Below are 20,629 nucleotides of genomic sequence, written 5' to 3' on the forward strand. Positions count from 1 at the left end.
CCCAAAATGTTTGATTTTGTTGGACGTTTTCGCTACATCGCTCTTAAAAGATGAATTAGCATATTCACCATACCTGTACTCTGTGTACTTTCATTGCTAATTTTCACAATATTTAAATTAATTACACAAGAATTTAAATAACACTAATATATGTCCAGTTTGAACGTTTAATAATAATATTTAAAAAGAAACCCATGTAAAATGATCACAAATTTACTTACACCTAAAAACAAAAAAAAAGTTTGAACGTTTTCTAAAAATTTCTTAAATTTTTTTTAAATAAAATTCGACAATTTTTTTAAATAAAATTCGACAATTTTTTTAAATAAAATTCGACAATTTTTTAGAAAACTGTAGAAAATGCTGAAAGAATCAAAATTCCTGTAGTTTGTGTGATTACTCCACTCGCCTTCGGCTCGTTCCGCAAATATCACACTTGTCAAAAGAACAAACTTACGAGCAATGACATATTTTAGAAAATAGACATATGATCATACTCGTCAAAATAAAAACTTAGAACCTCGGACGTAATATACTATCAGTCAAAGGGTGAAAGTGGGGCAAGTTCTGTCTGTTCTTGTGTACCTATAAAATAACTGATATCGCTGAGGGAGACGCATACTGCGCCTGTACGCAAAAGTTTTACTCAAGAAAATTTTACAAAAAAAAAGTGGCAGATGATTAGGCTTTCTTTTGTTTGAATTCTATTCCCTTCAGGACATATTTTCCTATTTTAAGTACGTATTTTCCTATAACAATAGATTTTCCGATGGAAGTTAAAAAATGCCAGAGGAATCATCTGTCATCCCAAATTTTAGGAACCAACATTGCAATACCTCACTTATCGAAAATACCTCAAATCCATCGAAAAAACCGATGGAAGTTTCAGAACCGAAAGTTTGTGTGTGACAATTTTTACACTTTGCTATACAAACCCGGGTTGGAAACAGTGCTTGTCATTGTAATAATGTAATAACCAAGAAGAACTACTTTTAGGCTTGAGGAACAATTTTGAAGGTGGTTCTTACTTGCTGACTTCTTGCAGCAAGGAAGGTAACAAAAATGGATAGAGGAAAAAAATCCAAAAATAAAGTGACTGGGTTAGTTGAAGAAACTCTATTTCGGCAGGTAGCGCACGAAGTTACATAGCCCTAAGTCCTCACGCTAATTGTGGCTTCAATGATCTTGATAAGCCCTTCTGAAATTGTTCAACAACTACAAATATCTCACTAAAATCACAAGCACAATATGAAGGATTCAAATGTAATTATTTATTTCAGAAAAAAAGTTCCACAAAATTTAATAGCCTCCATATCCAGCTCCAGAGCCATAGCTAGCACCATATCCATAAGGAGTGTAACTTTGTCCATAACCCTGAGGGCTGTAATATCTGCTGGGTGCACCATATCCGTATGAACTTCCGTATCCAGCTGGACCACCATAGCCATATTGACCGCCGTAACCATATTGGCCACCATAACCATATTGACCACTATAACCAGCAGCACTTCCGTAACCTGTTTGACCACCATAATAGGCTGGACCACCATAACCAGACTGCGCACCGTAACCATACGAAGAAGCACCATAGCCCTCACACGCAACTTTACCACCAATCGCCGATTCAGCGACTGCCAACTTCTGGAATGCACCAGACTTTACAATGTTTGCGACTTGACGAGCAGCCATTTTTCCGATGAAGTGTTCAGATTTTGGATTTTACTTTGAAATTATATTTACTTCAAGGCGGTTAAACACGGAATGACGAAACGTTCTTACAAACATCACGTATTTATAGGCGGAGACGCAGTGTACTTGGGTGGTTTTCATTTAAAAAGACTCCTCTGATTTGTTCTATTTTGTAGAGTGGATTATACTAGCGACCAGTGTACGTACATGAATTATACTGCGGAAATTATGAAGTTTAACTTACTAAGTTTTGTTGGTAAATATATTAAATATCGATTTATTCGTTAACCCAGATCGATATCGATCGATTAAGATACACCAGGACTTAGCAAAACTTGTAGTCTACATTTGTGTGCCTCGTAATTCATTTTTGATGAAATTATTCTATCAGAATTCTTTTTCAAAAATGTACGACCGCAATAACGACGACGAATGTTTTGGTTGTACTAGTTTCACTAGCTCTGAGGTACGTGAGCAATTTAACGAATTTTTCTCAGGGCTGGTCAAACTGCTACAACCAAAACTAATCGTGGTCGTAATTGCGGTCTTACCTTTTTGAAAAAGGGTTCTGATGGAAAGGTCTTGAATATGAACTATCCAAAAAATCAATCTATTTTCGTCTTGAGAATACAAAACGTTTCGAATCAAACAAAGCATTGTAAACCTATTGTAGGCAAAGAGAAACTCTTCAAGAACCTCATACAAATTTTATGGGTAAATTAATTCACGGCAGAGTAAAATTAACTTTCCTCTGTCGTGATTAATTACGAATGAGGAAAACAAAACGGATAATATGATGATGATGGCTATAAAAGAGCCGAAAGCAGTACCATCGACCGCATAAAAGTTGTAATACGAAAATGTTTTCAATTCTTAGTTGGATGGTCGTCGACAAAACAACCGAAGTTCAAGAACTCGTAAAATAATTTCAGTAAGAAAATCGTTTTTTGTCATTTTCTCCCCTCTGCTGAATCTTCGGAAGCCTTTGTTGGTGAAAAACGATGTGTTTAAACTCTAGAAGAAAAGTTGGAAATTGCATTTTCTCGGGTGAACAACAAATGTAATTTTCAACTTTTCTTCCCTCGTTGAACAAATAACTATTGCAGCTACGGCAGTGTAACACATATTTAACTGAAATTACTGAAACGTAAAATATCATCTTATCTAACAAAGGTCCGTCTAAAGTAAATCTTAAGAGTCAATTTGCTATAAAGAAATTATTCTAATTAGTTTTTAGATTTATAACAAATCAAATATGTTTGAAACGGCATTAGCATCGTCATTTTCAAACGTTTTCAAAATTGATGCACAGTTTCCTCTCTGAATTTCTATTGAATATTGTTGTATCAAGGTCGAGCGCTTTTCTCCAGTTTTTTGTTGCCAAAACTTCGAACAAGTTGTATGAAACAGGAAAACAAGCCATCGGCTATTTTTTCTTTTAAAGGCCAACACATGCGTCCTCAACACCATAATTTCAGATAAATGCATCACGTATTGTTGGTGATATGCAACAAAAACTATGTTGGTCACCCTAGTGCAGACCATTTTTTCATGATTTCTGGTGTGAAAACATAATTACTTCGAGGATTTTTTTTTGTTGCAAATAACTCAGGAGGGTCCCCTGATTCAATTACTGTATACCTTCCAAAAATCGCCGATGGCTTGTTTTTAAGTTCCTCGAAGTTTTTGCAAATTGACTCTTAAATTATTCTCGCAAACAGGATTTTGAACTTCTGCTTCTTAACTATACTATTAGAAAGACGAATCAAATGGCTATAACTCAATTCCACTATCGACACCTTGTCTCAAAATGTTAGATGTGGTATTCGACGTTTTCGCCGTATCGCTCTTAAAAGATGAATTAGCATATCGGCGGCCATACTTGCTCTCTGTGTACTTTCATTCACGTTAAGTGAATTTGATAGAATGTTGGGTTCGGTAGTAGACAGTAGTAGAGACAATAATTCAATAAGTTCATTAAAATTTGAGAAATTCTAGAAACTGCAGAAAGAGTGCAGAAGGAGGCATCGATGCTTAACTAAAATTGTAGCTTAAATTTCTTGCTCTTGGACAGTGTTTTCGGAATTTTTCAGCAGGCAAGGTAACAAAAACGGAACGTATGTAGGAAACACAATAGAAGAGAAAATTTCAAAAATAAGTAGAACTGATGACTAATAACAGTGCCAGTGTCGTCATGCGGTTTAAAAAAAACTCGTCATCACTAGAACACGCGAAAGTGGTTAGGTTAGAAATCCTATTTCAGTAGTTAGCTGAGGAAGTTACATAGTCCTACTCATGCTTAATGTAACCAAGATCATTGTAGCTAAATAATAACAGTAGAGCCAAATCATTTTCGATAAACCCTTCTAAAATTGTTCCAAAAAACTACAAATACTACAACTACAATCATAAGTAGACCGACATGAAGGATTCAAACGAAATTGTTTATTTATTCAGAAGAAAAGTTTCACAAAATTTAATAGCCTCCATATCCAGAACCAGAGCCATAGCTAGCACCATATCCAGATCCAGAGCCATAGCTAGCACCATATCCATAAGGAGTGTAACTTTGTCCATAACCCTGGGGGCTGTAATATTTGCTGGGTGCACCATATCCGTATGAACCGCCGTATCCAGCTTGACCGCCATATTGACCGCCGTAACCATATTGGCCACCATAACCATATTGACCACTATAACTAGCTGGACTTCCGTAACCAGTTTGACCACCATAATAGGCTGGACCACCATAACCAGACTGCGCACCGTAACCATACGAAGAAGCACCATAGCCCTCACACGCAACTTTACCACCAATCACCGATTCAGCAACTGCCAACTTCTGGAGCGCACCAGACTTTACAACGTTTGCGACTTGACGAGCAGCCATTTTTCCGATTAAGTCTTCAGATTTTGGATTTTTATTTTGAAAGTATATTTACTTCAAGGCGGTTGAGCACGGAATGACGAAATGTTCTCACAAACATCACGTATTTATAGGCGGAGACGCAGTGTACTTGGGTGGTTTTCATTTAAAAAGACTCCTCTGATTTGTTCTATTTTGTAGAGTGGATTAAACTAACGACCAGTGTACACACGTACATGAAATTAAGAAGCTAAACTTACGAAGTTTAGTTGATTAATTTTCGATTGAAGGTTCTTGGATCGTGAAAACGTCCCTAAGATCGAGAGAACATTTTCCCGTTGAAAAGTTTTTCCTTTGCTATATTACCGTACTACGTAAAAACAGTAGGATAAAAATTAAGAAATTTTATGTTCAGTGTACTGAACATGAACAGAATGTTTAATACATCAGTCTTTTAACAACAGTAGTATCCAAAAAATCCACATATCGTCGTCTTGAGCATACAAAACGAATCAAACAAAGCATTGTAAACCAATTGTTAGGCAAAGAGAAATTCTTCAAGAACCTCATACAAATTTTATGGGTAAATTAATTACGAATGAGGAAAACAAAACGGATAAGATGATGATGATGGCTATAAGAGAGCCGAAAGCAGTACCATCGACCGCATAAAAGTTGTAATACGAAAATGTTTTCAATTCTTAGTTGGATGGTCGTCGACACAACATCCGAAGTTCAAGAACTCGTAAAATAATTTCAGTAAGAAAATCGTTTTTTGTCTTTTCAAGAAGTTAATCGCGGTAATGGTATATTCTCTGATGAATACATTTAAAAAAATCGTTTTTAAGTGTGTTACGAGTTTAATCAGAATTGTGATTTGATTTCATTTGCAAGTGTGACGTGTATAAATACCATCGGAATTAATATGGACTTCGATAAATTGTGAAAATAATGTTAAAAGAATTTGATGTGAAATGATATAATCACACAGTGTTTGATGTGCACTTAAGATCGTTAATCCATATATGGGATGTGTTTTAAGACAATGAACAGATATGTATGTACATATTAAACGGTTGAAGATAACAAAATACAAAAAGAAAAAAAAGTTTTCTTCATAATTTTATTCTATCAACTTTTTCTTCTTCGTTGAGATCTATTATAATTCGTTGTTGTTGTTATTTCGTGTGGTTTTATTTGCTCTCAATAGGAAGCCACACATATTAACATGCCATGACTGTGAATATCAATTACGGAAAAGACCATCCAAGACTCAGATTCACCAAACCAGTCATTTGTAAACGTGTGTGAAAAACTCTAAACTTTCGACTACAAACTATTATTATTAACCATAGACATAGACCGAAGAATTATGTAAACATTTTCAATTGTAGAATTGAACTCGAAATTCTTCCCATTTTTCTTTTTCATTTATTTTTTTCTCTTCTTTTCTTTTTATTTATAATTATTATGTATCGTCTTAATGAATGAATGTTAAGTAATTTAAATGATTCTTTTGTTTTAATTAATTTTTGAGAACCATACAAATCTACATTATAACGGATTCGAATTCACTCGAATTTCATTATAGAGCGAGCGCGCACACTGTTAGTTTGGCTATTCAATATTGACATAGCGCTGCCATTGAACCTGTAACAAAACATATGATGTTACGTACACATAATATGGATGCTTGGATACGTATATATATACATATTTAACACGAGAATAAAATTCAAGCATATTGTCTGTTAAAGGCAACAAATAAAATTCATAAGAATACCATAAGTAATAACAATTGAAATATACCAACAACCAAACGCGCTGTTAGATTGTTATTTTCAATTCCAAATAAACCGTTTGCAATATGTAGGTACATACACACCATATTGATGGTGTGTTTTAGAAGAGTTTCTACTTCTTGTAACCAGCTCTCTAGCATCTGGATAATCAATGCGCTTAATATAATTGTATTAAAACAATTATGTTTCCATTTCAACACACCATTTCACTTTGAAATATTGTTCTATTTTCTGATATTATTAAAGACAATTTGAATATGATTTTTTTTGATGTAATTTTTGTGAGTCCGAGATTCGAATTGAGAAAATTACCATCATTTCATTCTTATTTTGTTGGAATTGTATATTTCTTTTAGGGTCAAGTGCTTGCTTTTAAACTTAATTATTGTGTGTATGACTTTCTTTTTCGCAGACTGGTTTTTTTATTGCACATGTTGTTGATGTTGAGCTCATAAATTATTCTAAAAACTATAAAATTAGATTGCTTATGACGCTATATTGAAGATTATCTTTTAACAGAAAAATTATTAATCTGAAAATGGATTTTATATTTATTGCATCTCAACAAAGAATTGATGAGAGCGGCGTGCAACATTGTACCATCAATAGGTATAAATTGGATCATTGAGATATGGGTTTTGTTTTCAAAGATGGGAGGTGTTCGGAAGAGATGCACTTAACTATAATGGTTACTGGTGTAACGTATTTTGTTTGATAAAGTTTACTCTATTTTCCATGCTTCGTTTATTGAAACTGGGGTACGAAAGTTATAATTTAATCGAATCTTAGGATTGAATAGATAGATTGCGATTTTGACTTATAGGTCGTCGACGTAAACTTTGGAAGTTATGCGTGGTCGCTCCTTTCCAATAGATAGAAGATTATGGGAGATTAAAATTTAGTTTTAAGAAGAGATCGACTTCAACAACATCGACAACAAGATATCCAAACTTGCTATCACATACGCCAATTCATCTGTTATCGATAACGACGACAGAAATAGTGACAGACTATTTATAATATGGTACTTTATATAGCAAAATGGATGTTAAAACCATTGAAGTACAAGATTTAAAATCAACAGATTAAAAACACTTTTATCAATGGAAGTAATAGACCAGATAATAAGACTGGTCAAATGCTTGCCGTATATAACACGTTAAGTAGTCGTAAAATATATGCTCCGTTTCACCCTAAAACGATTTTTGTGTCTTCACAAAATCAATTTGATCGATCCTTTTCTATGTTTTGTGTGGAGGAAGAATAATTTTCTGGTTTCACTTACTATTATGCTATTACGATTTGTACAATTCGCAAACTCTCTAATATTTGAATGGATGTTCGGTGCATTTGCATATAATACGCTGAGAGCTTATATACATTGAACGATTCATGCATCGCATAATTGAATGATCTTTCAATGGTTTAGCATTAACTTTAATCATTTTTCTATGCAGTAAAAACATTTGAATAAGCAAACGGAACGCATTATGTTGCTGATTGAGAGGAGATATTAGCAGTCTACGATGGAATGAAAAATTTGCACCTCAACTCTAGAAAGAATAGTGTATTTGAAACAAAAATAATTTAACATTTGAACTTTTTTGGCAATTAAGAAAATTATTGAAAAATGGACACAGTCACGGGATCACGGAAATATTTTCAAAATATAGCAGACAACAGTTACTACAGGAATTCGATGAATCGATCGTTTGTAAGTGCAAAATTTTAACTTTAGAATTTTTTTTTTATTCAGACCGTTCCATAACGAGTTATCACACTACATGTATGTTTCAGTACTTAATCGTATTCTGTACTGGCAATATGTAAAATCCTTCACTGCCTACCCAATACGAAAGTTGAACATTACATATCAATTTGCCCCCCTGCAAAAATGATCCATTACATGTGGAGTATTTTCCGTTCATTTTCGTGGTAGGTAGTAAATCAGAATACATTGGATGCTATGCTAATTGATTGATTGATTCAGAAACAATTTTGTGATAAAAGCAAACTCCCAAGTGTGTTTTTGAGCAAAAATCTTCGGTAGCTGTACTTTCGACAAGTGTACAGTTTATATATCCGAGCCGAAGACGAGCAGCATCCAAGGTAGCCTACTATTACATAACTCGGGGTAGAATATTCACGTCATAAATAAAATTCATTAAAAATGGAGTTTTAAAAGTTTTATTCTTAGAGACTATTAAACGCATGACACCGGAAGTATAGTATAGTCCTGCAGTTGTCTTCTAACTCTCAACCATTTTTTTTTAGCATAAAGTCTTCTCATTTATTTATTCCTACAAAGTTACATTGACAAATCCAATAGTTACAGACGAACTACTCATCTTATCAAAACACATTGGGTCGAAACTCGTTGGGACCTTTCACACAAACTTCCTGCTCGGTTCCATATCAAAATGACGCCAGTCTCCACAGTCAATATGGCTACAATTCGTGGGGAATGTGGAAAGACTCCAGGAATTTGACTCCATCATCGACGTATTCGTCGAAAAGTAACAGGCGAAGTGTGCGCTCCTTTACAATACTTTTAATGACTGCTGTTTTCATTGTGGTGATTGCTATATTTGGATTTGCGGCATTAGCATTTTATTTCAGTACATACAAAGCCGACACGAATGATTGTGAGTTCTGAATAAATAATTAGCCGGATCGGAAAGATGGTGAAGCAAATTTTTGATTTCTTGTTTGTTTAGCAATGATGATGTTTGACGGTAAATTTCAAGTTCTGAAAGGCGATACATTTACCACTGGACTGAAATATAATCATACATCAGCTTTTCAACAAAAAGCTGAACTGTACCAAGGTCTCATTACAAAGAGCTTGGAAAAAAATGGCATTGAACCGATTAGATGTTCAGTTATTGGATTCGGCACCGGACCCCTGATCAATGTTATATTCAGGATAATTGTGGATATGCGAAAGATTCCTTTGTATGCTTTTTGTCTTCATGTATTCGATTTGGTTTTTAATGATTTCCGTTGCAGAACAATCAAAAGTGTGGAGGATCATATCAGAGAGTCCATTGCTAACGAGGCCTCTAATAGGAAATCAATTTTCAATAATATTTCTATCGACATCGATTCTATCAATATTCAACGTTTACTCGATCATGAGGCGCTTAAGTCAGCTTCATTTGTCAATCTCGAGGTAAGACTTCTAATATACACATTGAAGCTTTCAACCATAATATAACTCTGAATTTCAGACGACAACACCTCAGTCTGAAAATTTTGATAACACTCGGGCCATGGACAAAGTTTTCACTAAACCAACAGCAACAGTAAAGTCGAGTCCAACCAAAGTTGGTCTAAGCAATATGCCGATTCAGGGTTCTTTCGAAGTAACGAAAACGGATGCTGACATATCACAAAAGAAATCATCGCCAACGACTTCGAAAACCTCGACTCTACGCCCATTCACCATTTCGAATACGGGAATGAGAATCAAATCGAAAAAGACAACAATCGAAAAAGTGAAGAATCCAACCATTGCGTCGACAGGAATATCACACGTGAACAAGGTGACGATAGAAAACAACGGTACCGATACCCGCAAACAAGATAGTAGGTTGCCCAAAACATCGACAACAGCCAAACCACCAGTAGAAAAAACCACGACAACATCAGAAGCGCCGACAACTGCTACTGAGAAAACCACAACAAGTACAACAACTACAACGACCACGGAATCATCGTTGCACCAAAATAATTTCCAAAGGCGAACCGACATTGGTAATCCACCGAAATTAGATGCAAATCTATTCACAACAGCACCGATTATTGATGATGATTCGCCTTGGCTACCGATCAATCCGATCAGCCCGCAAAATAACTTTGATACGGTTATAACGAAAGTCGTAAATGTTGAGGCCGCGCAAGATGACAACGGAAATGGTCCGATAAATATTTTACCGCGAAATAAAATTCGATTTTCCGAACCGTTCGATGATTCATTCAATCGAGAAATGCTTTTCCACAGTTTCACAAATCCGGCATTCACTTACTTAACGCCGGGAATCGAAACATTGGGTTCAGCTAATTTAAGACCGTATCCCATTCCGGTAAATAAAATCATTGACGAACCAGACAGTACAGAGAGTGTAGGACCATTGCTGGGTCAAATTTTACCTGAAGAGGCACCGGCCGACAATAATAAAAGCAAAGAAAATCAGCCACCTAGTTCAACTACAGCTAGTCCACGAAGTGCTACAAATGAAACGATCACAACTGAATCAACAATATCGCTTGGGGACGTCTTATCAGATTTGTTGGAAGATAAAGTCGACAATAACCGAAAGGAGTATCATCCTACAACAACTACAACAACAGCAGCACCTGAAACAACAACTACCATCAACTTTAAAAATATCAAAGAGTATGTGTTGTTGGCAGCGAAGAACAACGGATCCAACAATGCTAGCCAGGAATCTCAAGAGAGCCAATCGTCAAAAGCAAATGTAACGAAAAAACCAATAAGCACCTCAACATTACGAAATTTTGCTGAAAATGGAACAATATCGACGAAGCCAACATCTTACGTTGAAGTCGAAACAGTTCAATACACTCCGGTTTCAGAATCATGGAACCAACCAGCGCTTTTCCCTGTTCAATCGAAATTTGAATATGTGAACGGAACAATGGTATCGTCTATCGACCATCAAACGATTCGGCGAATCTTTAACGAAACACTACATGCATGGATCATCGAAAATTCGCAACGGGACAAAATCAATGAAAACGAGGAAATACTTGCGCGTAAGAACAATTCCAACATTCAAAACATATCCGCAATATTCGATACATTAGCCTCAGAACTAGGTATTCAGCCGAATATTTCTACCAAATCACCACCATTTGAATTGTCCGGACAATTTAAACTGAAGGACTCGCTTCATTCAGGTAATACCAAGTTCAGCCAGAAAAAAACCGATGCCAATAAACATCACTTATCAACAACGTCTGCAACCACAACCACAGCTCAAACAACAACCCATTATTATCCAATAAAGTCGGACGATACGTATGGTGAGGCTGAAATCGAAGAGATAGATCCAACGCAATACGAGCAGATATTACTCAATAACAACCGTGTGACATCGACTACCGTCCCTTCACTCGTCACTCTGATGCCAGTGAAATCGAATTCTGGAATACGGCAACGAACACCAATGATCGAGAAACTCAAGATGACGATCAAGAATAGTCGGAGAATTTCTTGAGGTATCGAAGGTAAATTTATTTCCAGTTAGCATTTACATGACCCAATAAGTGTGTGTATGTAACTATCGAGTATCAATTTATCATTTTCGACTGTGACTTTATACCAATTGATTCAATTTGTTTTGTGTGGAAACATTTACGGTTTGCCAACTGTTAATGGTTCCGTTTCTTCAGTATAAGAAATTTTTGCAATAAGTCAGTCTTCCATCTGGCATGACATTAGTATTTTAAGAACTTTCTTGTAATAGATCGATGCTTTTTTGTGAAATTTGTGTCTAGTTTTAAGTTAATTTATTTGCCTTGTAATTGCTCTTATCTGTACACAGAAAATATTCGGTTGATTCTTCAATTAATATATGACACCGTAATGTCACTGCTACTTGCAGATACATTGTGGATAATGGTGCTAAGACTAACTAGTCTTAGCCGTCACGTACTTGCGCCGAAGAATTGTTTACTTATTGTTGGAAAGTAAACGATTTAAGTGAGCCCGAAACTTAGGTGATAAAATAAAATCGCATCTGTTATGGACAACTACAACACATATGATGAGCTCTGGCCAGTACTGTCTTTATATATGTGTTTGATCTGATGAAGTAAAAGACTCTGTATCAAATACCAGAAATTATATTAAGGAACTGAAGTAGCAGATTTGATATGCTTGCTGCTGTAAAAGGTTCTCATTTGAAGCAATTTTGTAAGAAAACTACTTGGTCTATGATTGCGAAAAATACTTAAATACTTTTCGAAATGGTACACCCAGTGGTTGTCATGAAAAATTGCTTCAAACGAGAATTTAACCTTTTACAAACGGTAAGTGTCTCAAATCCGCTATTTCAGTTAAACGCAGATTTCTGTTGCTGTGACTCATCACTCGTTTAATGGAGTTCATAGCGGCTGTGTATATATGAAACAGTGGAATCACTCGAACACGACGTGTTCTGTTCGTTTTCCCGTGATTTCATGTAGTGGGTACTTGACAAATAAACTTTTGATGAACAAAAGTGAATTTCAGTTTTTGCGACGAAAAGGCAGAGGATGTACCTTTCAATTTCTATTAAATTTTCCCTCTCGTCACTTTTTTCTGCAAAATTAACATAATGACGCCCTTGTCTCTTACCCGTAGCAGCAAAACCTCTAAAAATATTTCATTTTACAACCAAGTTCTAACAAGAAGACTACAATTGAGACGATCGAAATAAGGTTCGACTGAGGTCATGGAAAATAAATCGAATCTTTTTGAAGAAAGGACTCAACAATTGATGATTTTTTCCATGATCTGTTCCAAGCCCCGGGCTTTGAGTAGGAACAATTCAAGTAACTTTCACTTTCTAATGAAAAACGAAGTTTTTACTCATGTCGTTTCATTTGTGTTTTCTAAAATAGGACAGAAAAACGGTTCACGGTGTCTAAACAAAGTGTTGATAAGAGCAATGACGACATTTTTAACGGTGGAATTGATAAATTACGATTTTCTATCTCATTAGAGCAACGATTTAGTTTTAGTTTATTTATGTTCTAGCTAATAAATCATTTTGTACTTACACACTAAGAGTTTCCGTATGTCAATTTTTAGACTCAGTTCATAATACGCAAACCAAGCATTGTAACATGATGAAAAATTCTTCAATTTATTTCAATTCGGCAGTCTACATTACAAATGTTTCTTCAGGTCTTCACCCGTGCTTCTTTCAATCTCTGTTATGCATCTACTGCATAATTTCTGGATGTCAGTGTCATCATCTTCCAATAATTCCGAGAAGAAAGGAATCATTTCCTGATACAGTTGTGTAGCATCTTCACCCAATTGAGTTACAACTTCGGTGGAGCAAAGAAGGGCCCATCGTCTGTATTGAACAGAATAATAATTTTCGCTATCAACCCAATACACAACGGGAGAATCTGAAATCTGTAACATACCTGACTACGACACTGCTGCTTCTGGTTTTCTTTAAAATCTGTTGGTTCAGTTGCTTCCACAGCAGATCGTTATTCGCTTCTATGGCAAATTGTGCGTAACATTTTGTCAAAATTTTGGTGATATTTTCGTCTGCCAGATATTGTTCCTGGTCCAATAGATCAACCAGCGGTTCCATCAACATATTGAAGCGTTGAGAATTGATGAACTGGCGATTGCCGTACAAAAATATGGTTTGCAGCGTTGCAAGTACATTGTAGATGAGAGTAGCTGGCGACGATGACGATGCCTTAATTTCTGCTTTTGTGTATTTCTTCTTCAGCAAATCGGCCGCATGTTGAACGATGGGCGAGGCAAAGGTAATGAACAATGACTTCAGCGATTCGGCTACTTTACTGGACAATCTGTATTGATGTGGAATGTGCGCGTTAGATTAAAATTGTTCGTCGATATATCATCCAAAGAGCCACTTACCGATAAAATGTTATAGCTCGATCGAAAGACTTGTCAGCAGTATCCTTCGACCATTCAATTAATTTGTAGTAAAATGGCCGGAACGAGCCCTCGGACAACTTCAAAATAAATCCGATCAGAGTTTTGATAAAGAAATCCTCCTGCACATCAACGGTGTCACATTCACGATGGAATTGTGAACGGAAGTCCATTACAGTAAGGAAAAATGTCGTCAGGTCCTGGCAATTTTGCATTAGGTCTGCTTGTTCCGAATGCCCAAAACTGTCCAATAGTAAGACCATTAACGGCCCGGTTGCACTAAACTTTCCCTGCGTCAACAAATCGGGATAGATGTGCTTTTCAACCATCGGAATCAGCACGCGAAGCTCAAGTGATGATGCCAGTGTTTGCCAGATTTTGTCCAATATCAACAAATTCTTTTGCGAATCATTGGACGATGTGCTTTGCAAGCGAGCCCACAGCACCGACAGGCTGGTAATCAAATTGACCAGGTATGGAGTCAAGAACTTCGGCACTGTTTCAACAATTCGGTAAATTGCTTTGAGAATGATTTCGAAAGCCGGAGACGTGACATCGATTTTATGTGCTAGAAGGTCGTTCAATACGTCCTTAATGGCAGGCATAAAACGATGTAGATGCGACAGGCTGTGCACTCGGAGATTTGCGCATAATTCACCCAAACACTGAATTAAATATGCACGCAAACGGAACGATAACTCCGTATAAGATTGGAGGATCTTGGACAGCGTTTTGAGCAGTCCGTCAAATTCATTTGGATTATCTTTGGCTACAATTTTGGACAACAATTGGATAGCAACCAAAGCGTCTTCTGGAAGTGATGAATTTTTCGGCGCTTCGGGGATAGAATTAACGATCTTGGACAATGGATCTGGAAATAACAAACGAAATGAGTTTGATTTGGTCCAATTACTTTTCGGTGGAAAAAGTGTTTACCCAACAACGCCAAGATCGACTGTTGACAATCAGCAAATTGTTCGGGCGAATCCAATTTTTTGTTTAACAAATCGATGATCTTACGACGAACTTCCACCTCATTCTCTTCGCTCAGCAATGTCTCAACCACCTGTAACAGCATGTCCGGATAAAGTAAGTCCAACAGATGGTCGAGAATATGATAGCAGGCACTGAGGCCATCATTCCAAGTTTTGTCAGTATATCGGAGGCTCGACTGTGTTGATGCTTTGATATACGTCAAAATAGCCGGAATTATGTTTTTAAATGTTTTCTTATGTTGAAGCAGTGTCTGCTTGTCCAGCATTGCCATTTTGGCGGAAAACTCGGATCTCTCCAATGTTAATACGTTGACGAATTTTAGTATCTGATTGATATACTGAAGGACTCTCTTCTTATCGTAGACTGTGACATCGAAAATTTGTTTAAAGTGAGCAGAGGCTCGTGCGTGTTTGTCTACAGCGCTGAGCTGATTTTGTAGGTAGACAATTAGTTGATAGCACGTACGTAGAATGATGTCACAATCAAATAAGTTTGCTATTTCTACGGCAATGACGGTTTTTCTCAACAGCTTTTTCTGGCTGAAATTAAAGAAAAGAAAATTTGTAAGCCCATAGTACAGATGCAGTGTCCTGGAACTTTCAACTGAACCGAAACACGGTGCAATCAATATTAATACAAAATCAACTTACTCGTCCGTCTCTCGAACGTCCTGTTCGAAAACAAGGGCCAAAAACATCCACAAATACTTCTCAGCACCAAGAGTGTTGATCAAATCTTCATACAAAGCCGATCGACGATGCGCTGGAACGTCTAATATTATGTCACTGAATGCTTTCAACACTTGTATGATGTTATTCTGCTTCAGTATCGGCACCACAGACTTGATGACATTCGAAATGAGCAGATAAATGTAGTTGTCGTCGCGTCGAACCACTGCATCTCCAACAAATGTGAAAATTTCCATAATTTGGTGGAGAACAGCGTCGGGTATCATTGTTGCTAGCTTGGTGAGCAGTTCCAAGGCATGGTGGTGAGTCTGTGGATTTTGCGTACCGCGAACACATTGCACGACTAGATCGATTTTGAAATCATTTTCCAGGAACCGTTCGTCCGCAGGCATCAGCATACAACAGTTTAAAATGGCATTCAACAGCAATTGTTTTGTGTATTCAACCATTGACTGGTCATCGAATTTGAGGCACTTTTGCAGAACTGGGAACATTTGGCGAATCAGATGGAGTGGATGTGTTAGTCGTTTCTTGTGGAGAAATTCCAACAGTGTTACGCCTCGTCGCCATTCCGACATTTGTAGCAGCTCTGTAGACAGATACTCGGTTCGTTCCTTTTTGGTGACGTCAATTGATGCTATTTTTGCCATTTTCGTTAAAATATCCAATTCAAGTTGACCGTCCAATTCAATGGATTTACGGAAAAATTTACTTGCCCTCTTACGAACGTCGTTGCTCTTGGAAAATGTAGCCGACTCGACAATTGAGTTGATGATGGACTTTTGTTGTTTGACGGTGAGCTTCTTGAAGTCATTGAATAAATTCAAGTTCATCGCATGCACAGAAATAGACTGCGGCTTATTATCAATTCGAACGAACAGATTACTCTGCTGGAGCACTGTTTCGAAAAATTTCAGGCAATTTTGATTCGCATAAATCGATGCCAGTGTTGTGTGGTTCAAGCGAATAATTGTCTGGTAAACGACTATGGATTCGTGTGGATTTAAAACTACTTGCCGGGAACAGTCATATTTGCTGAGAATGCCTAGAGCCACTTCCACGGCAATTTTCAAGTATTTTGTGTCGTGTTTGTCATCGTTGACATGTTGTAGCATATCCAGCAAAGCAGCCTTTAGTATCATTGCGGTGTTGGGTTGTTTAGTAAATTCAAATAGTTGAGCGCGTTGGTATTTAATGTGACACAAAAGCAGCGACAATTCCTCTGGTCTCATGGAAAGCTTTTCCTTCTCTTTCAGAATCAATCCAAAAAATTTAAAATATTCTGACGAGTCAGCCAATAATCCGTACAACCTCTCGATCGTATTGCCAGCTGACACTCGTACGGCTTCGAATGGTGAAGTCAATCCGCTAACTATTCGAACGAATACTTCCATCTTGATATCGTTCAAGGTGTCCATGTGTGCCAGCATTTCATTGAATAACATCATGGAGCGTAGCTGCAATTCCGGGCTGATGCGAAGCGATGACGGTGTTTGTTGTTCGATATAGTGCGCAATGTAAAAGTTCGAATAGAAATCCAGTTTTTTGTCTGCGTCTGGTAGCACAAAACGTATGAATTGTGCCATAGTTTGGTTGAACAAACTGGTCGCTCTTTTGGATTTGGAAAATAGTCCGTTGCCAATGTACCCATGTAGTTTTAGTATCAGGACTAACATGTCCGTGCTGTCTGTGAAATCGATGATATTCGAGTTCAAGAACGTTGAAAAGTTGGTTTTTTTAATGATGGTTTGAATGCAGCCTATGAGCAATTGAGTGGGCAGTTTTTCCGGTTGATTTTTACTGTACAATTCCTGTGCGTATTGATCGATGTCGATTGGTTTCAATTCGAATTGAGCTTCACATTTCATTGCTATGTCGAACACGTCTTTGGACAAGTTGTGGTCACTGTTTTTAGGCAGCACATACGTCAACAAATTGATGATATGGAAAGCCGACAACTTTGTCATTTCAACGTCAGGAATGGCTTTAGCAAATTGAATGATTTCGTTGATTTTTGACTTGTCAAACGAATTTTCTAGCCGCTTATTGACGCATTCCATTCGATTTCCGACATTGCACTTCAAGTCTTGCAACTGCTTAAGTATCGGAAATCGGCTGGCAATCGAAGATTTCGTTATAGCTTTCGTGTGGTAGAAACTGATTTCGTTCATCGGGAACATGAACGGCCAAACAGCCAGAAATATTTCCATTTCATTCTCATTCGATAATAGATGTTTCGACGTAATGTGCTTGATGGCTGAACCGATTGGTTGTTGCCACTCTTTTCGGCACATAAATTGACTGCCGATGATGAGTTTCAGCTTTTTAATCAAATTCTGCTCACCGACAATTTTGATAAGATCTTCAGTTTTGAATTTAAGCACTTCGTTCACAACATCCGGATAATCATCAGACAGACGTTCGGCAATGCCGGCAACCAGCAGATTTTTCTTGTCGTCAGAAAATGGCATCGTTGACAGCTTGTTCATTTTCACCAAATTCTCCACGGCATTCATTCGATTTTGTGCACTCGGATGATATAAATCGATGAAAATTGATGCGCCTGACGGATCAGCATTGTATGTGCTGCATAAAAGTGCGCCTGTGGAAGTAGAATACTTTTAGCATTTGATGTCAAAGCCAGCAGTGTGTGAAATCGCTTACCAAGAACAATTTTCAATGAACAGGATTCCTCATCCTGACCAGACATAATTTCCGTCTTCATCGCATCGAACACCTCTGGATATCGCGTCTCTAACATTCTCATTAGACTCGAATGCCAATTACTTTCGTCCGATTTACCATTTTCCATATTGACGTCGCCATCGTCATCGTCGTCCGAATTCAGGTCGATAATATCCGACTGTGGTTTCGGTGTACGCTTTAAGGCATGTAAAAAGCATCTGGAAAATGTTATTTATTAGACCGACGGCACACATTTTTCTATTGAACAAAACGTACCTGATGACGGTATTCGCATCGACATCGTTCAGCGCCAGTTCCGTGAACAACGATTCCATGAATCTGCGGTATCCATTGGCCTTCTTTTTGTCGACAACATGACCCAAGCATTTGGTAATTAGAGGAAGACAAAGCGGCATTACATTAACGTTGTCTTGATAAAGGCTGCCAATGACTGCCGTTATCAATGTTGGGTTGTCCATCATTTTGGACAAAAATGTTTCGACAGCCGCTTCATTGATGTCATCTTGTGTATGACAAATTATTGTCAGCAAAACTACCGAATCTTTTCTCAATTCTGTACGGTACAGGTTATCCGTCACCTTTCCGATGATTTTCTTCAAAAAAATGTCCACAAATTTGATTTTGGTCATCAGAAAGGCTGTAATGATCATCGATGCTGCACGAAAGTCAATAACATCTGACGACATCCCTTTCAACAGTGTCCTGGAAATATTGGAAACGTGGGAGTCGGTCACTTCATTCGCAGCGCTTAGTGCTCCCAAAGTGACACTTGAATAGAATGCGAACCAGGCTTGTAATGTGCGTGCTCTACCGTTTGCATTGAGTTCATTGACAGCATCTAATATTGTTTTTGAAATAAACTGCAAAAGTGCTGGATCCGTTGCAGCTCGGTTAATGATTGTTTGTTTTGATAATTGCACACCAGGCTTTTGAATCGGTTTCATCCAATGCCAACGACTCCTTTTCCCCAACGACATTGTTTGTAAACACTTCACGAATATATTTGTTTCGTGATACGGCAGAATAAGTGCCATCAAATCGTCCACATTGTACTCGTGAATACGATGCCTCCGAATCAACCATTCCAGGCAATTATGTGCGGCTCGGATTAAAAAATATGGTGACAAGTGAAACAGAAACTTCCGAATGTTTTTGTCGAGAGTTTCGTTCACATGTCCCGTTTCCACGGACCGCTCGAAATTGATTGTACTGTCGTCGAACAGAGTGTGTTGGAATTGCCGGAACACGGAATTCGATAGGATCAGTTCCTCTAGTCCACTTTTGCTCAGATCGAAAATTGTCTGACGATCTATTTCAGCTGCTTTCTTTACATCGTACAAAATCGATGCTGTCTTTTTGCTTTCCACTAATGTTGAGGTTTGCGGGACCGCTAAACGTTGTAGTTGTTCGCTTAAAGACGTACCCATCGTAGGTTAGTCACTTTGCTTAACTTTTTCGGTAAAATTGAAACTACTTAAAAATCAAAGCACATTGCACCGCAGCGAACACTGTACATGTACACACACAACGTGCTTTTTGACAGTTTGACAGTTCTGTACCTGTGGATTGTTTCATGTGTTTCATCAGCTGCGTTCTTTTTCCAAAGCCAATTTATATAGAAAGCCGTGCGACAGGCATTTTGTTGCGTTTTATTCAAATTGTTTGAATTTTTCCACGTCACCAGTAGGATTAAGGGCAATCACAATGTCAGCCAATTCAATTGTTGTCTATTGGACCGACACCACATTAAGTAGAAATCAACAAGTACTAGACAATCGCCATTACGTTGACCAGTAAATATCGGTTTTACAATACGTCCGATTTGAATTGCATGATTGGAGACACAACACCCAGTACGAATTTGCCGTCAAAGTGGTCAAGGGTCAATCGGCATGGTCAATGTCAGTGTTGAATTCAACATCGTTAGCTGCTCCAGTGTCCAGTCCACGCGATTTGTCAATCAGTGTCAGAGAGTTGCTAATATGACGACTGGGTCGTTTCGACGGATAGAGGCAACGCACTTCAAGCAAAAGTGATCATAGTCGACAGCTGCCAAATAGAGTACTATTTTGTATGAAACTGTTTTTTACAGTGTTTCACAGTTGTATGACACACTGTACAGTTTCAGTACCCTATTTAGAGTACCGCTCATGCTTGAAGTGCGTTGATAGAGGGAATATGTCGAATGACAGTTGGGTTTTTGAGAGAGAATTCAATACATTTTCGC

General features: G+C 37.5%; 3 protein-coding genes across 6 annotated transcripts; 1 reads left to right on the forward strand and 2 right to left on the reverse strand.

Annotated features, from left to right (window-relative positions):
• Nucleotides 1–1,249: 1,249 nt before the first annotated feature.
• Nucleotides 1,250–4,679, reverse strand: LOC119066350 (probable peroxisomal membrane protein PEX13). Of its 2 annotated transcripts, none has more exons than XM_037168766.1 (2): nucleotides 4,334–4,679; nucleotides 1,250–1,461 (listed from the first exon to the last, which is right to left on the reverse strand). In XM_037168766.1, the coding sequence occupies exons 1-2, from the start codon at nucleotides 4,577–4,579 to the stop codon at nucleotides 1,300–1,302; spliced, it is 408 nt and encodes a 135-aa protein (XP_037024661.1). In that variant the 5' UTR covers nucleotides 4,580–4,679; the 3' UTR covers nucleotides 1,250–1,299. The 2 variants fall into 2 exon arrangements, with proteins under 2 accessions (XP_037024661.1, XP_037024662.1); XM_037168767.1 differs by lacking the exon at nucleotides 1,250–1,461 and having other exon boundaries at nucleotides 4,113–4,419; nucleotides 4,462–4,679.
• A 567-nt stretch (nucleotides 4,680–5,246) lies between these two features.
• LOC119066357 (cell wall protein DAN4) lies at nucleotides 5,247–13,147 on the forward strand. Of its 3 annotated transcripts, none has more exons than XM_037168774.1 (6): nucleotides 5,247–5,612; nucleotides 7,815–8,071; nucleotides 8,687–9,002; nucleotides 9,075–9,312; nucleotides 9,367–9,529; nucleotides 9,588–13,147. In XM_037168774.1, exons 2-6 carry the CDS (start codon nucleotides 7,988–7,990, stop codon nucleotides 11,598–11,600), a joined length of 2,814 nt encoding a protein of 937 aa, XP_037024669.1. In that variant the 5' UTR covers nucleotides 5,247–5,612; nucleotides 7,815–7,987; the 3' UTR covers nucleotides 11,601–13,147. The 3 variants fall into 3 exon arrangements, with proteins under 3 accessions (XP_037024669.1, XP_037024672.1, XP_037024670.1); XM_037168777.1 differs by having other exon boundaries at nucleotides 8,693–9,002; XM_037168775.1 differs by having other exon boundaries at nucleotides 5,282–5,314.
• A 58-nt stretch (nucleotides 13,148–13,205) lies between these two features.
• Nucleotides 13,206–19,945, reverse strand: LOC119066356 (HEAT repeat-containing protein 1 homolog). Its single transcript, XM_037168773.1, has 7 exons — nucleotides 18,658–19,945; nucleotides 18,361–18,599; nucleotides 15,658–18,298; nucleotides 14,948–15,546; nucleotides 13,994–14,882; nucleotides 13,522–13,923; nucleotides 13,206–13,448 (listed from the first exon to the last, which is right to left on the reverse strand). The coding sequence occupies exons 1-7, from the start codon at nucleotides 19,827–19,829 to the stop codon at nucleotides 13,256–13,258; spliced, it is 6,135 nt and encodes a 2,044-aa protein (XP_037024668.1). The 5' UTR covers nucleotides 19,830–19,945; the 3' UTR covers nucleotides 13,206–13,255.
• Between the last annotated feature and the right edge of the window lie 684 nt (nucleotides 19,946–20,629).

Source organism: Bradysia coprophila, chromosome IV (assembly GCF_014529535.1).
Source record: "Bradysia coprophila strain Holo2 chromosome IV, BU_Bcop_v1, whole genome shotgun sequence".
In the NCBI taxonomy this organism is placed as follows: domain Eukaryota; kingdom Metazoa; phylum Arthropoda; class Insecta; order Diptera; family Sciaridae; genus Bradysia; species Bradysia coprophila.

Bases quoted from the DNA above. Each gene is read 5' to 3' on its own strand.
- LOC119066350 (XM_037168766.1), bottom strand. From the start codon at position 4,579: ATGGCTGCTCGTCAAGTCGCAAACGTTGTAAAGTCTGGTGCGCTCCAG. The intron at 1,462-4,333 runs GGTCAAGCTGGA...GGCCAATATGGT, and splicing joins GTTACGGCGGTCAATATGGC to TACGGCGGTCAATATGGCTA.
- LOC119066357 (XM_037168774.1), top strand. From the start codon at position 7,988: ATGGACACAGTCACGGGATCACGGAAATATTTTCAAAATATAGCAGAC. The intron at 9,003-9,074 runs GTGAGTTCTGAA...TTGTTTGTTTAG, and splicing joins CAAAGCCGACACGAATGATT to CAATGATGATGTTTGACGGT. The intron at 9,530-9,587 runs GTAAGACTTCTA...TCTGAATTTCAG, and splicing joins CTTCATTTGTCAATCTCGAG to ACGACAACACCTCAGTCTGA.
- LOC119066356 (XM_037168773.1), bottom strand. From the start codon at position 19,829: ATGGGTACGTCTTTAAGCGAACAACTACAACGTTTAGCGGTCCCGCAA. The intron at 18,299-18,360 runs GTAAGCGATTTC...CTACTTCCACAG, and splicing joins TTCATTGAAAATTGTTCTTG to GCGCACTTTTATGCAGCACA. The intron at 15,547-15,657 runs GTAAGTTGATTT...CTTTAATTTCAG, and splicing joins GACGTTCGAGAGACGGACGA to CCAGAAAAAGCTGTTGAGAA.